Here is a 17,605-nt window from a genome sequence, read left to right as displayed (position 1 = left end):
ACGGGTCTGATCTGAATTAAACTGAATTTATAGAATTTGAACTGAACTGAACTGAACTTATAGGATCTCAACTAGACTTATAGGATCTGAACTGAACTGAACTTATAGGATCTGAACTGAACTGAACTGAACTAAACTGAACTTATAGGATCTGAACTGAACTTATAGGATCTGAACTGAAATTACACGATCCGAATTTAAATTAATTTAAATTAATTTAACTTAAATATTATTATTATTATTATTATTATTATTATAAGATGCGCGCAGCTTTCATTAAAATAAAATAATTATTATTTATAAAACCGCAACTTTTATTATTATTATTATTATTATTATTATTATTATTATTATTATTATTATTATTATTATTATTATTATTATACGTAAACTTTTATTGAGATTAAACAAAGTTTTTACAAGAAATTAGTGGGCAGCCAAAAGAGAACACAGGTAAGAAAATATAGTCTAAAACATAAGGTAAGATAATAACATTTTTCCGTCTTATATACATTGGTTTGTTCATACATTATATTACGGTTACATTACGATAAAAAATAATGAGAAGAGTGATAATTTTGTTTTAAAAATAATCATGTATATATGTATCGAATAATTAATAATGTCAAATATTTTTGCGTCGGTTTTAAAAATAATACTCTGTATATAACTTTTCTAAACTGAATTTATAGGATCTGAACTTAGAGGTGGCAATAATTGACACGACCCAAAAACACGACACGAACCCGACACGAAGTTAGCGGGTTAGGGTTGAGAGGTTGTGACCCATTTAAGTAATTGGGTTGACACGAACACGACACGAAACTTAAATGGGTCGGGTTAGGGTTGAGCTCTTTTGACACGAACCCGACACGAATAACCCATTTATTTAAAAGTGTCATAATATAGCTGGGTTCAATCAATAATCCAACCAAACAACTTAACAATAATCATTCTCATTCATCATTTTTGGGATAATAAGGCTATAAAACTTAGATTATTTATTAGTTTATTGGGTTAAACGGGTTAAATGGGTTAAAAATGACCTGCTACAAGATAAATGGGTTAAACAAGTCGGGTTGGGTTATAGGAAAATTAAATGGGTTGGGTTAGGGTTGAGACAAATGACCCGTTTATCTAATTGGGTCATGTTAGGGTTGGGGTAGTGATGACCCGTTTAAAGTTGACACGAACACGAACACGACACGACCTGATCTGTTTGCCTGGTCTATCTGAACTTATAGGATCTGAACTGAACTGGACTTATAGGATCTGAACTGAACTGAACTTATAGCATCTGAACTGAACTGAACTTATATGATCTGAACTGAACTTATAGGATCTTATCTGAACTGAACTGAACTTATAGAATCTGAAGTGAACTTAAATTAAGTGACTTTAAGTCCAAAAAAACAGGGCCTTAGAGTCCAGTTTGCAGCGCCAGTATAATTATGCGTGCAGTTGGACTCATTGAAGAAAAGAGTGTTGATTTTGGTTATGCCGTGACAAAAAGCTGAACAGCAGAGCCTGCAATTGCACACCGAGTTGTTTCAATAATTTTTGTAGGCGATGTGAATAATTTTTTTTTGGGTTAATTGATAATCAGTGACAACTTTAACACTATTTTTCATAATCACTATTAAGAATAAAAAAATTTAAAATCACTACCCTAAAATCATCCAGTTAATAGACTATACCTCCTGTTGTATAGTGCTATTTAACAACCAAGGATATTTTAGTCTTTTTCTTCTTATAATTTTTTTAACCTACAAAACAAATTTAACGTAACTCTCCTCTCCTCCTCTCTCTTTAACTTCTCTCCATATTTCTCTAATTGCTTCTCCAATTACCTTCTGTTGTATAGTGCTATTTAACAACCAAGGATATATCATCTTCTCCCTCAATTCATTTTTTCAACTATTTTTAATTTTCATATGTAAAAAAAATCAACGATTTAGTCAATAGTTACAATCTTAGGCGAAAGATATGTCAAATTTACGCGGCTCTAGAACTTTATGCGGAAGATTTGTTACATAGTTCGGAAAATTTACTCTAAAGCTCAGAATCTTACATTTTTTTGAGACTACGAAACTATTATGTATGTTTGAATTTTTTTTCTAAAATGGATTGCAAAAATCATAATTGATAGTCAAACCACGAAGTCATGCTTATGTGAACTTAGATTTATTAATAATTCATAACATTGCGCTTAGATATATACGAGACTCGAAAACTTTGTTTGTAAGCTCATTAAATTTCTTACAGAGCTCGTAACGTTTCTTACACAGCACGAAAAAGTTACTCGCAAGCTCGGAATATATCTTCAAAAGCTCGAAACCTTTACTTGTAAACTCGAAAAAATACAAGGCTACAAAAATTACAGAGCTCAAGAAGTTTACTCGAAAGCTTAGAAAAAATAATACAAAACTCGAGATCTTATAAAATGCCTAAAACATACATGTCAATATACAAATTGATGTCGAAATTTACCTAAAAATATTGTTAGAAACATTTTTCTTCTTGATGTTATTATCAATTGCTCATGTTTTTCCACGATGAATAGAAGAGTAATGAATGTTTTTTTAAGAAAAGTGTGAGAGGTTTAACGTTTGATTTTTTTAGGTTTAGGATTTTTTTTTTTTCAAATATTAACTTGGTTTGAGCCAGTTGTATAATGCTAATATACAACTGGTTATAAGATAATATTTGTGAAAATCATCTCCGATCCAAAAACACTACCAATTAGCCCTTTCCGTCAAATTTAAGGAAATAATGACCAGTTTGCTCCTTGCTTCTACATAACTCTTCAACTCCATTTCTTATTCATCTTTTTCATTACTCGTATTACTTTGATATTCCCAATCTACCAACATAATGACTACTTTTCTATTCCCATTCTATAACCGCAACTCCAAACCGCCGCCCCAGATTTGGTCGGCAATACACCGGACGCCTCGTATGCACCACTTACTTCGCCGGCGATAGTGATGTCCTCTTCTCCTCCCATATTTTTTTCCTTTTTCTCACCCTTGCGCAACATCGGAGCTCCGTTTATGGTCATCGGAGGCGACGAAGAGTGTAATGGTGGAGTGTGGGCATCTCTGGTGGTGCATAGTGGTGGTTAGAGGCGCAAAGGATTCGCCGGCAGTAGGCAATGACGAACGCGGTTGGCTCGCCGGCAGAAGTTAAATGTATAATATATAAATGCATGTGTACATCTCTTTCAATAAATCAATAAATGGTTAATAAAAATTAATTCTCATTTTAGTTAGCCTTATGTGACCATTTTTAAGATAAAATGTGACTGTCTATTGACAAAACGTTATAATTAGTGTTTGTTGTTTAGGTAACTTTCTGTCAAAAAGAGGTCATATTTGGTTATAAATAGGCAGTGACGGATCTCCCTTAGTCTGGGCCTAGGCCCGGCCCACCCTACATTTCTAGTTGACAATTTATTGGACTATCTTACTTAGAAGCAGTGGTATACTGGTATGCTTACATAGTTACATGTGAGGGTAGACTAAGGATTATGACCTGCCTAACTAAACAATTTGTTTGTCTGAAACCTCCCGACGAAAATGAGTCTTCTGAAGAGAGACCAATGAGACCAACTGGTGATAAAACTGAAAATGTGAAGGTAGATTAAGGATTATGACCTACCTAACTAAACAACAACAAAAGTATTATTGGCTCTAGTTTTTTGGAATACCAAATGATTGTCGGATGAAATAGTTATCTTAAGAGTCGTTAGTGAAAATAAAATGTCACCGTCTTCAATCTTCTCGACCAAGAAACCCGATGTTATTATTTTTGTTTCCAGTAACCAAAACCAAGAAGGGTAAAGAATACAGATCTAAAAGGAAACGAGATTTAGTTTGAGATACCCCCTAATTTCCCGATTGGATTAGGGATGATTAAAGGGTATATCTATGCTTAATGAGTCTAGATAACTAATTAAAAGTTGTGGTTCCAATTAGTGCATATGTTATCTTTGATGAAATGCTTGATTGACAATCTTGCATGATTCTATACCTATTCAACTTCTCCTATAAAATCGAGAGTCTCGGGATGGTGCAACAACGTAGTATTTGTTCCCATAATTGGTCGATGAAATTTGCGATAACTTTTTGGTAGATTTAGCGATGGTGCAACAATGTAGTATTTGTTCGAAGAGAATCCCTCATACCACATTCGATTTCTTCGTCACTAGTTTGATATTGCGAGGAAAGCCCTCGACCCCTTCTCTCTTTTTATACCTATTCCACGTACAACTCATGAGGAACGATTCTTTCTCTAGAACACACCTAAATACAGATGGTTGTGGTGGAATTTTCCGTGGCGAGTATGGCAACTTCGTAAGCACTTATGCCCTTTCTTGTGGTGTATGTTCATCTATGAGAGCGGAAATGCGAGCTATTGCGGCCGGACTCGAGCGCGCTATATCTCTTGGGTTTAGAAAGCTCATGGTGTACATGGATAATTCGTCTTGTGTGAGTTCCGTCATGAACAACTCTTAAGCATGTTTTCCGCGGGCTTACGCCCACTATAGTTGAACGATGCATTGATCTTATCAAATTAGAGGGATGGATGGTAACCATTGAGCATATTTTCCGCGGGCTAACACGACATCAGATTGGCTAGCTAATGAAGGAGTCAATTCCGAAACTACAACTACTTATTTTGATCATCCTCCCAATGGCATTCGCATGATTCTCCGTGGAGCTTTATTAGAGCTTGTTATTCGCCGTTTAGTTCCTATTTAATTTTTGTTTTGTATCGGGGCTTATCCCTTCTTTCGCACCAAAAAAACATTGACTATCTTCGGATCCTATTCTCTTATGAAACAACAAAAGATGAAAATATGTGATTGTCATGACATTCTCGTTAGGGCACATCACGTATTAGATATTTGATCCAAAGGGCTAATTCAGATCGGAATATTAGAAATTCTTGAAGTTAGATATCCACTAGTTTTTTTGCCCGTGCGTTGCACGGATATTAAAATAATGTGTGATAGATTTCATAATAAAATGAAATATAGACATATAGTACATCGTTCATGTCTAAGATTTTATGTATGCCGCATGACCAACAAATAATTCCCATTAACATAATATTGATATAAGAATAAAAGAGTGTTTGATTAATAAAATACTTTTTTAAGGAAAATAAAACCAATATGAAGTTTATATATATGATACTTGGACTGATAGTTTTTAGAATTTGTTCATTAATACCTGTTTGTTTTTCAATTGGTCAAGGAAAACAATAATATCTACTCTACATAATCAACTCAATAATGCAACAAATCTCCTTCTTTCGAATAACAACCATAATTTAGTCATTGCTGGATCAAATTATAATTATGTAAAAACATTTAGGTAGTTAGAATGTTATGTCTCCCGGTCAAACTATAGAAATACGTTTGAATGTGAACCAAATTCCGACGCAATACTACATGGCTAGGGCTGCTTTATCCCCCCCCCCCCCCTCCTCCTCCTTATTATAGCAATAGTGTTGACCCCCATCTTCTCATTTGAAACAAAATCTTTCACGCATACCCCTATTTTTCTTCCCTATTCACACACATGATCGAAAACAATCTCATCCCATGAAAGATTGATCCTTGTCTCCGAAACTTATCTCAAATTTATCCAACCAAGTGAAAAACTAAACTCCTACTTCTAGAAAAATCCACCATCCGATTGAAACTAACCCTGCTCTCGACAATGTTGTTATTTTAGAAAAATAAAACCAATATGAAGTATATATATATGATACTTGGGATTGAGGGTTTTTAGATTTTATTCATTAATATCTGTGCGTTTTTCAATTGGTCAAGGAAAAATATAACATCTACTCTGCATAATCAACTGAATGATACAACAAATCTCCTTCTTTAGAATAACAACCATAATTTAATCATTATTGGGTCAACTGGTAGTTACGTAAAAACATTTACGAGTAGTTAAATGTTATATCTCCCGGTCAAACTATACACGTATCTTTGAATGTGAACCAAATTCCAACGCAATACTACATGGCTAGGGCTGCTTATGACACCCCCTATAACAATAGTCTTGACCCCATCTTCTCATTTGAAACAAAATCCTTTACGCAGATCCATTTTTTCTTCCCTATTCACACACATGATCTAAAATAATCTCATCCCATGAAAGATCGATCCTTTCTTTGAAACTTCTCTCAAATTTATCCAACCAAGTGAAAAACTAAACCCTTGTTCTAGAAAAATCCACAATCCAATGGAAACTAACCCTTGCTCTCGATATTGTTGTTAGAATTAAGATTTTACTTTAATTTGGACGATTAATGGGGTGAAGATTAAGTTTATCAGTATGATCTTTTGAGGTTTCTTATTATTATTCATGTTATCTATATGCTTTAATGCAAGCGATATTTTGCTGATAAATAACCTTATTTATTATCACTATCCTCGTTAAACTCAACACCCTCCACAAATGCACCCTCCCTCCACCCCACTAATTTCCCCGCAAAATAAAACATCAGCCACTGTGATTAGTTCTTACTACTTGAAACAACCTCCAATCCATTATTACTATCACTACCTTTCTGCCACGTTTTACATCTAAGAAGTCATAAATCACATTCACCTCCATGAAACACCAATCTTTACTCCAGATGATATGGATCCTCGTCTCCCTTATCGAAGACAATTTATTTCTCCTTCAACAAAGAAAATTTTAAGAAGCGATCTTCCCTCTTATCTCTCTCCCTTTTCCTTCCTACTCTTTTTCTCGCCCCCTCCGCTACTTCCATTCCAGATACTCAAACAAAGTGTTTGGGTACTTTGTTTGTAAACTAAATAAGTTTGAATATTATATATATATATATATATATATATATATATATATATATATATATATATATATATATATATATATATACACGAACTTTGCTATTTATTTCATTTTGCATAAATAAATCTTACTACCTTCATCTCATTTTTATTGTCATTTTTTCTTCAAATTTTATTATCTCATAATTATTATCCCCTTTCTAGATCTAGTAAGGAAAAACTTTAGTCAACTAACTCGTCGTAATCAACCGCATTCCCACTCGAAACAACCTTTAGCCCACTACTTAATCCCTTCGATTCACACATAAAACGGTCTAAAATGTAAAACCCATCTCTCTCTTGTAAAGTCCATCTAACTAACAGAAAACTAACCGCTACTTTCTGAACTTCATCATTTTTACATCCCGTTAAGATTAAGTTGAATATGACAAAAAAAAATGCAGAACCTTAGATTTTGTTTGATAAAGACATATTGAACATTTTTTTACCATTTTGAGAGTTTTTACACTATTTAAATAATAAATGTGCTATTTTGAGTATTGATCATCGACATATTGAAATAGTAGATTGTGGTGTAATTTCCTGTTTTACATTATGACCTTTAATTAGTATATTATAAGAAAATAAAATTTGATTTTTTTATCTCTCAGGAAATTAAAGATCAAACTTTATCTTTATCATATTTATAATTAATATTATTCACTTAAAATAATATAAATTTATGCAAGTTCAAATAAATTAGCTAAAAGTTATAAATCACAAATTGTACGAAGCAGTATAATCAATTTTTTTATTAATATGAAATAAATGTCATAAACTTCATGAGAATATTAATGCGGTAGAGAACTATATAAGAGTTGGCAAGTACGTGACCCCCTTTTAGGTTTAAATTTTTTTCATTTTTTTTTTTGCTAAAGGTGGTTAAAGCATTGTATTATGTATGACGAATATGTCTCACCCTTCCCCAATTTGTAGCTCTCCCTGAATTATAATGATGATGTGCTCAATTTACACACAAAAAAAATATATAGCATCAACAATAATTAGTTTGCTCCATACAATTGAATAGTACCGTTTTTTATGCATGTAAAATTTTCAGAAGAAAAGTTTGAGAGAAACGGTCTTCACTATGTTAGGGAAAGACTACTCTTACCCTTTTATGTGTTTTTCATGACTTTTTTTTTTAATGTTGATCGTTGCTTGAATTGAATCTTAACCTTATACATATTTCTATAATAAGTGTATCTAATTTACCTTCAAGCCTCATCAAATCTATTTTATTACTCGTGGTACCATTTTTACTTTAAATTGTAAAACAATCGCACAATAAAGTTTTTCAAAACATTTATTCATTTGTCACAATATGATATTTCGATTCTCAAATTAGCAGCAACTTTCTTTATCTTTTAATACTCCTTGAAAAATAGATATCAAACTTTGTACTTATCAATAATTTGTGAATACCTTATTTAAATTTTGATTAATATACTTTTATATAATGACAAATGAATGTAAATAATATAATAATAAATCAATAGAAGTTGAAGTGTTTTGTGAGGGAAATAACTTTAAAATTAGTAGGAAAATACATATGACATTTGAAAATAAACTTCGTATTATGTATAATTAAATATGACATTAACAATAACAAAAGACGTAGGGACATATTTCAGCGTTCATTTTACTCTTTACATGCGTAAATTCCATGTAGTACGTATTATGCATGCACATTTGTCAGAACCCGGATCGCCATAGGGCCTTTTAGCCTCATAATACCTCATTTTTTAATCGGAAGTTGTTATAAAATTGGATATTATAAATATATCAAAGGTTGTTTTTCCTTCTAATTTAATAAAAGGTGAACAAATACTAATAAATAATTTTTTAATATTAATAAATTGTAGATAATTAATTTATTTCCTGTTTCTAATAACAAAATTGTAAAATAATTAATTAATTCTCATTTCTAATAGTAAAATCATATTTCTAATTATAATAGAAAAAATTTAAATAATTATTATCTCCTAATTCTAATAGTATAATTAGGGAAAAAAAGCCTTAATAAATTGTTAATTTATTTCCTATTTCTAATAGGAAAATGGTAAAATAATTAATTAATTCTCATTTCTAATAGGAAAATTATATTCCGAATTATAGAAAAATTGTAAATAATTAATTATCTCCTAATTCTAAAGCCAATAGTATAAGTAGAAAAAAAGCCTCCTTTAGTTATAGACTAGATTTAATGTCCGTGCGATGCACGGGCCTATTTGTAATGTTCTGTCGCGTATAATCTAGTAACTAATAAAAAGTGATTTCATGGTCGCAACTATACTGCCTCATAATGGCCTCATGTAATGCCTTCTATATTTGTTTGAGATTGTTGTATAATACTCCATAATAACTAAAATGGTGTTTTGCTTTGTTGCAATCACGGACCACATGCTAAATAATGTTCAACTTTTAATTGAGTTCTATTAATAAAATGCATTATCAAACAGAACCTACATTCCAATTTTAATACGAACACTGTAGATTTGTTATCGTTCCTATTAACATACTCGTCTCCACAAAGATCGATTTGAGAAAAATGGTGGTCTCTCTTGAGAGAATGGTCTTTTTCATTATCTTTGTGTTTTTGACCACTCTTTTATAATCATGGTTAGTTTAAAGGGAATTTTACATATTTTCATAATAAATAAATTAATATTATTTTACATTATATGTATACATTTTATATTACATGCACATTTTTTATAATACAAACTATTGTGAGATTGTCTCTCATGAGACCTAGCCACTCATTTATTTTATTGTTTTGTGTATTTTTAAGTTCTTAGAATTTTATAAGTATAGGACATTAGGACTTTGTCACGTTGCTCGAAAGAAATATAAAAAACTAAACTCTCAATACACGGGCATATTAATAGAATATTTGATACTATTATTTTGATTATTATGAACTATCTTATCTGACCTCCTAGAATTGTCTAAGGGTGTGTTTGGATGGAGTGATTTGAAGGGAAAAGAAAGGGAGGGAGAGTATGGAATTTAAAATTTTTTGTTTGGATAGCAAATAAGGGTGGAGGGAAATGGAAGGGGAGAGATTTGAAGGGATCCATTTTTCCTCCTCCAAGGTAAATCAAAATCTCTCCACAATAGGCAAGATTTGAAAGGAAATTGTATACCCACTCCCCATTTGCCCTCCCCTTCCCTTATCTCCCTTTCTCTTCCCTTCTTCCCCCTCCCCTCCCTTTCCATCCACTTTTGCTATCCAAACACACTCTAAGGGTGTGTTTGGATTGAAGAGTTTGAATGGAAAAGAAAGGGAGGGAGTGTAGGGGATTTAAAATCCTTTGTTTGGATAGGAAATGGAGGTGGAGGGAAATATAGGGGGGAGATCTGGAGGGATCCAATTTCTCTCCTCCAAACCTAATCAAAATCTCTCCATATGAGAGATTTGGAGGGAAATTGTATCTAAACAACCACACTCAATTCCCCGTCCCCTTCCCCTCTCTCCCTTTCCTTTCCCTCCTTTCCCCCTCCCTCATTTTCCCCCACTTTTGCTATCCAAACAAAAGTGTTACAAAGTTGCTCGTTTCTGATATATAGATTCCTTTTTCGGTTAGAAAAACCTCAAAACGCAATTTATGCAACTGACCCCATGGTTTTGTAACACGAATTGTCGATGATAAAAGATAGACCCAAAGTTTTCAACATGCAACCGTGTAGACTGTAGAGGATACTAATATACTATTTTACATGGAGTATAATTATCTTACTTGTTAGAGTATATAAGCATTGATCGGTACCTGACTTATCAGCAAAAAATCATTAGTTGAAATGGTCTTCTTTCATTACTAAGAGTAAACATGATATGATAATCATAAATCATAGAAAACTAAAGCCTACGTATGGTTCTCATATAAGTACTATCAACACCATCGATCAATGATCAAACTATAAACCAATACGAAGTACTTACTACAAAAACCTAATATAATTAAATGAGCATAAATGTATGTAACTATGTATTTATAGTATAAGACTCAAGACGGGTTGGTTATTTGATAGTAGGCAAAGGAAAGCTTACACGTGATTCATCGTAATAAATCTTCACGCATACCACAAATCAATATGCGGGAAAACAACCACTAATAATATGAATTTAATTATAATTATTAGAACTAAAATTGTTGACTCCTTGATTACTCCATAAAGAGGCGTAGAGTTGGACGTAGAATTGATATCGTATTATGAAATTACTTTAAATTATAAACAGAGTACTCAATTTTTGTATTAGTAAAGTAATGATTGTGCACCATTAGCCATTTGCATTCATTTGTAATTATTTACCTGCCAAAGAGAGAATTTATCAAGCTGTGACACACAGCAAAAAAAGAAAGAAAAAAAAGAAAAAAGAAAAAAAAATGCGGTCATCATCGTTACTATAACGTCAAAATCTTATCAGAGATAATAATATAATACTATAAAAGATGAACGAACTAAGTAGAACAAATTGATCATCCACCTACAATATTATTGATTAATAACGCCTTTATAAACCATGCATGTTAGTTGAATCTTCATAGTTCATCCTATCAATATAACAAAAGAAATTAATTAGTAAAAACACGTAACCAACATTTTGTATACATAATATAAAACTATATAGCTTGAGACTAATAAGCAGTAAAGAGCAAAAAATTGTTATTGAGGAAAAATCTACGGTGGGTTGCATTTATATATAGATATAGATAGACATTGTGTCCTACCCAACTATGTAGTTATTATAAATAAATTATTTATTTATTTTTATTAAATATAAAGCCTATTCTACTATAGCTAAATTACTGCAATCGTTGCTTACACAAACTCTATCTTTTGGTCAATTTGCGAGGAGCTCATTAGAATCTTGTTATCGAGATAAATATCATATCGTATCCTTCAAATTAAAATATAATTAAAACCGAATAAATTTATTATAGGTAGTTCGTAAAGGTTGGAGACTCTATAATCGCTCGAAAAAAGCTTCCTTTAATAATATAGATAGATATTGATATTCATTAGCAAATCATATTTCGGATATCCAAACTAATCGGATCAGATGAAGATACCCATCAGATATCCATATTTTGGAATTTACCGGAAAATTAATTTTAAAACACAATCGTTTTCATAGTATTACATGATGATTTTCATTTGTATTCTTACTGCAATGATCTCGACATAAAATTCAAGTACCACTTACATAATTTTCTTACATTTTAAACTTTTGTCAAGTTGTTTTATCCGCTAAAAGTGTATTTTTCTCATAATTATACTTAAAATAACGCTGGAAGTTTAAAAAAACATGAAAAAAATGGAAAAAATTTAAAACAATAATCCAACACTGCAATGTAAAGAATTTCCATACAACCCCAATATAAGGACTACAATCTAAATACACTCGTAAATAAAAACTGGAAATAAACGACGAGAAAAAATAGTAAATAATTGAAAAATATAGTTTCGAAATGTTATAATTCTAATATCCATATCCAATCCAAAAATCAAAGATTTCGGGATATCCAATCCAAACTTAACTTTTGGATCAGATTCGGATCGGTTCGAATAATCAGATTTTTTTTCCTTAGCACTAACTCTCGGTGCAGCATTCCCCAGCCAACAACTAGGGTGAACTCCGTGAAGCTTGGACTGGGGCTGAAAGTTTACTTGACTCTTCGCATTTACATGTTTGCTTTTCTTTCCCACCTTTCCTTGGAGTCTAACCTATCATCCATCAAATGGAAAAACATGTTTAGTTCACATCTTACCACAACAACTTGCTTGAAGACTTCGACAATTAGAATATGATAAGAGACACAAGGTAGACAAAAGTAATATTTGCAATGAAAGAAACAATCTGTGCTTCTTGTATTGTGAAATAACTAGTCCATTGATGTCAATACAGAACACGGTAAGGATGCGTACATCCAACCCTATGAAATATGGGCAGCGAAACAGGTGCCCTTTTATGTCTTTGCCAGGGAAGGAGTCAGCTATAAGATGGATTTCAATCAAGCGCAAGAACTGATGTCATTATTAAATAGTTACCCCCAGTGCAACTTCTTCTTCTGAAAGGCCGGATGTATATTGACTTGGGTAGATGAGGATAACACTTCATTACTTTCAGTTTCATGTGAGTTGCTGTTAGTGACATTTATCCCCTGATCTGAATTGTCATCCGGAAATCCCTTTGTACCAAGCTCCTCTTTTTGCAATTTAGGCTTTGCACCTGCAATTGTTGCAAGGAAAACTTCAAAACTTGGATTTGTGCAAAGGGGATATTGAGCAAAGTTACAAAAATGGCAACCCAGGCGTCATCACTCCAGCAATGATCATTGGGAAATGATAACTAGATACAACCTTTGGCTTTGAATTTCTTGTTCTTCGGCTTGGATATCAATTGCAAGCGTCTTCTTTGCAATTCCTAAACCGCATATAAACAACCTAAGACGTTAAGCATGCGATTGTTATCATAACACTATATTCAAAAGAAGCTTTTGCGACAAGAGCACGCAAAACTCCAAAGAAATTAGAAAACTCATACACATCCCTCCAGGATCTGTGATAAATGTTATTGCTTGCTCTAATACAGAGCGTTTTGCAGATTTTTTTATAAGATGCAGTTCAATGGCCATCTTGAATTTCTAAGATCTACTATCAGTGTAACTGATGCAGTCAGTGTAACTCAGAGATAGGATACAGAATTATGATACTCAGATGAATGCATGACATGAACTCTGGAGGCAATGAGGTAGTGTTGTTATTACTTACTCCATATTATAACAGCTTTTGTATATGGTGCAGTTAAATCAATTGTCTAACATCTTAAGTTGTTAATCTACTACTATCAGTCGCATAGTTATAGTGTTAGATTATTTTGGAGATAAATTTCAGGTTGAGTACTAAAACATGTTAGAACTACGACGACAACAACAACTGATTAAAACTGTGTTTACATGAACTGTGTTTGATATTCTCACCCTTAGAAACCATAAGATAACCATGAAATCACGCTAGTTGATAACCCAGAGGTGTTGTTTGATTACCTTTGTAAATCATGGGAGTTGAAAAATCCAGTGAATTGCAAAATAGGGAGGGTGTTGGGTTGCCAATTTTTTTTTGGCAAAATATAAGCATTCAATATCACCGGGATTTCCGAATAAAAAAAGGAAAATGAACAAACGATTGAGGCCCAACTATTATAAATATTTCTATTACGCTCCCTTACTCAAATGCCCATTGGGCTTGAAGAGTGGTTGGTTGTGCACCGGCTCCTCCATATCGTGTGCTGACCTTCGGTGACACTGGCTCTGATACCATGATAGATGAACCAGTTCAACCAAAACCTTAAGGTGATGGTTGAGGTCCAACTATTATAAATATTCCTATTAGTATCGACTAACTAATTGAAATTCAATAGTTTGATTCACATGGAAGAATTATGACGCCATAAACGTAAAATTTAGAAGAATTACAATTAAGAAAAAGAAACCCAGAAAATTAAAGATGAGAAATTGCAAATGAAACAAGGGAAAGTGAGAAAATTACTTGGAATTTGGAAAGTTGATGATGGGTTACACGAGTTAATTTGAGATTAGAGGGGACATCAGTGTTTGATCCATTTGCTGCTGCTCTATTAACATCATCATCCATTTTCTCGCTACTTTTTACTCCTTTTCTCGGTTCATCAATTCATATGCTCTACCTTATTTTGACTTGGCATTTTAAACGGAAGATATAAGCCCAAATTAAAGTGGTAATCAGATCATTTGGGGTCGGTTATGGGTATAGGCTAAGTGGGTTTGGTTATACTCTCATTATTCCAATCGACTTGATATCTGGTCTGAACTTATCTGATTCAAATTTAAGGCCGAACTATTTGCCTTTTGGATCGGATATGAATATTAGAATTAAAACATTTCGATATTTAATTTGATCTGAAATTGAATTATCAACTATTTACTATGGAGTATTTTTTTGGTCGTTTATTACCTATTTTTATTTAATGAATGTGTTTAGATTCCATATTGTCTTATGCTTATGTTAAGATCTCATATTTACGAATTTTTGAGTAGCAATAATCGATGAGCTTAACTACTTTTTATAACTATAGGGTAGTGAGTGCTACTCAATGCTACCAATTTGAATCCTCTCCATTTCATCTCTAATAAACTCTTATTTTAATATATTTTCTTTCTCTATTCATTAAAACATTATTTTTATGAAATAATTACAACAACTTGATCGTACCAAGATTTAATTTGGATCCTTCGATAGTAATGAAAGTCCGTTTCTTTTCAAGTAATGAAGAAAACTGGACCTCAATGCTACTAATATACTCCCTCTGTCCCGGTCATTTGTTGTCCTTTTCCATATTGGGGTGTCTCACTCATTTGTTGTCCTTTCTATTTTAAGAATGAACTTGATGAGCAATTTAATCATTCACACTCAATTTGTTCCATTTGTCATTTAGTAATTGACTCATTCCCTTTTCCTTGGTCTTTGTGCCAAAACCAAAGAATAACAATTAATCGGAACGGAGGGAGTAGTAATATTGTATAAACAAAGAGCGTAGATATATAAAAACACAAATGGTTGACTAAGCCATTGTGTAAAGTTTAAACCACTTGGTCAATTCTAAAAATAAGCACAAACACATGCAAATTCCCCTAACTTACGATTCAATAAATCCCATACTTCCAACGCAACATTTCCGTTATAAACATATATACTCAAGAGTAAAGACCATGCAAAACCCATCAACTTGAATAAATTTCTGAACACCATATGGCAAATTTAAAGCATGCACATTCCTATTTTCAAAATTTATTCTTCTTCGCTTTAGGTTTGTCTATAGGCCTAACAATTGGCTTTTTTGATCTCCAAACCTTCCCTCTTTCCATAACCCTTTTTGAGCCGATGCCACCACCTACCCTAGTCAGTGCACCACCTTCTCCACCACCACAACCACAACCACAACCATCATCGGCGAATCCCGCTCCTAGTGCTAACATTATTTCATTATTGAAGGAGTTAGGAAATAATAATAGTAATAATGTTGTGCATAGTATGAGTGATAAGGAGTTACTTTGGAAGGCATCAATGATCCCTCAAGTGGAAGACTATCCTTACAATTATGTGCCTAAAGTGGCATTCATGTTCTTAACAAAGGGTCCATTGCCTTTAGCTCCATTATGGGAGCTCTTTTTTAAGGGACACCAAGGTTTTTACTCAATCTATATTCATGCACATCCTTCTTTCAATGATTCATGGCCACATGATTCAGTGTTTTATGGAAGACGCATACCAAGTCAGGTTAGCTAGTCAACACTATGTATATATAAATTATTACTCCCATCAAATTTTGGTTTGAAGCAAAGTTGGTGGTGGGTTGTACTATAACGTAGTCAAGAAACAGTAAGTCTTACTTGTGACCGTCTTTTCAAAAAGATCTCTCACAACCTCTCCTTCACTTACTCTCCCACTTGCAGCTTGTAATGAGAGGTCTTTTTAAAGTGATGAAAAGTATCCATCTTCAATGAGAATTTGTGCTCAAGAAATTGAATGCCCTTTTGACATTATAATAAACTCCGGAACGATTTAGATCTCAACGCAAACGGTTATTCGTGATTTAACCTACACAAACTTTAGAATAAGACGGTTTTACAACGTAAGACGGTCATTTTTGCAAACACACCATGCATTTATTGCTAATAAATGAATTGTAGTTAATTTTGTTTTGTATAATAGTACCGTCTCATGCAATAATTACTGTTTAACCTAACTTGTTTGTGTTGCTTTTTTTCAGGCAGTCCAATGGGGAAGTATATCAATGATAGATGCTGAGAAACGCCTTTTAGCCAATGCTCTCTTAGACTTCCAAAATCAAAGATTTATACTACTCTCCGAATCATGCATTCCTTTATTCAATTTCACCACAATTTACAACTACTTGATGAATTCTAAGCTAAGCTACATCGGTTCTTTTGATGATCCAACAAAACTCGGGAGAGGCCGATACAACCCCAAAATGGGTCCCAACATAACTATTGAAGATTGGAGAAAAGGGTCGCAATGGTTTGAAGTTCAGCGCAGCCTAGCCATCCAAATGATCTCAGATCGGAAATATTATTCGCTATTTGAAGAGCATTGTCATCGACCCTGCTACCATGATGAGCATTATTTCCCAACACTTGCAAATATACTGTTTCCAGGACTAATATCCAACACCAGTATCACCAGGGTTAGTTGGTCACAGTCGGGTCCTCATCCGGATCGATATATTAAGTGGGATATCTCAGAAGAATTCCTTAATCGGGTCAGATTTGGATCGAATTGTACATACAATGGTAACATGACATCTATGTGCTTTCTTTTTGCTAGAAAATTTGTAGGGGATACTTTGGGCCCTCTTCTTCAAATTGCTCCTAGGCTTCTCGGTTTTGATCCTTAATTTTGGTACATTTCAAGTTTCAACCACTTTGCCTCATTTTTACTTCGTTGTAAATTAGTAATGAAAAAAAAAAAATATCGGCTAATTGACTGAAATAGTAAGAGTTAATAAAGTTAAGGGTTTTTCTATGGGGTACCCCTCAACTATTGTCATTTCTAAGTTGTACCCTTACCTTTTTCATATTCTTAATTGTACCCTTAAACTCCACTGTTAACCAATCAGCGTGACCATTAAGCATTAATCCGTCAATTTATTAACGTTAAGTG

General features: G+C 33.0%; 2 protein-coding genes across 2 annotated transcripts; one reads left to right on the top strand and one right to left on the bottom strand.

Moving 5' to 3' along the window:
* Positions 1-12,210: 12,210 nt before the first annotated feature.
* Positions 12,211-14,627, bottom strand: LOC141604419 (uncharacterized). The gene is made up of 4 exons (XM_074422965.1): positions 14,435-14,627; positions 13,247-13,310; positions 12,935-13,115; positions 12,211-12,610 (listed from the first exon to the last, which is right to left on the bottom strand). Exons 1-4 carry the CDS (start codon positions 14,537-14,539, stop codon positions 12,568-12,570), a joined length of 393 nt encoding a protein of 130 aa, XP_074279066.1. The 5' UTR covers positions 14,540-14,627; the 3' UTR covers positions 12,211-12,567.
* A 902-nt stretch (positions 14,628-15,529) lies between these two features.
* LOC141587885 (glycosyltransferase BC10-like) lies at positions 15,530-17,358 on the top strand. Its single transcript, XM_074409372.1, has 2 exons — positions 15,530-16,201; positions 16,695-17,358. Exons 1-2 carry the CDS (start codon positions 15,674-15,676, stop codon positions 17,337-17,339), a joined length of 1,173 nt encoding a protein of 390 aa, XP_074265473.1. The 5' UTR covers positions 15,530-15,673; the 3' UTR covers positions 17,340-17,358.
* Positions 17,359-17,605: the final 247 nt, after the last annotated feature.

Source organism: Silene latifolia, chromosome 1, assembly GCF_048544455.1.
Source record: "Silene latifolia isolate original U9 population chromosome 1, ASM4854445v1, whole genome shotgun sequence".
NCBI lineage: Eukaryota > Viridiplantae > Streptophyta > Magnoliopsida > Caryophyllales > Caryophyllaceae > Silene > Silene latifolia.
The sequence above is the reverse complement of the archived record's forward strand: the minus strand, read 5'-3'. Positions and strand labels throughout refer to the sequence as shown.

Coding starts and splice junctions, on each gene's coding strand:
- LOC141604419 (XM_074422965.1), bottom strand. CDS start 14,539: ATGGATGATGATGTTAATAGAGCAGCAGCAAATGGATCAAACACTGAT. Junction 13,311..14,434: donor ATCAACTTTCCAAATTCCAA/GTAATTTTCTCA, acceptor TATGCGGTTTAG/GAATTGCAAAGAAGACGCTT. Junction 13,116..13,246: donor CAAGAAATTCAAAGCCAAAG/GTTGTATCTAGT, acceptor CAACAATTGCAG/GTGCAAAGCCTAAATTGCAA.
- LOC141587885 (XM_074409372.1), top strand. CDS start 15,674: ATGGCAAATTTAAAGCATGCACATTCCTATTTTCAAAATTTATTCTTC. Junction 16,202..16,694: donor GAAGACGCATACCAAGTCAG/GTTAGCTAGTCA, acceptor GCTTTTTTTCAG/GCAGTCCAATGGGGAAGTAT.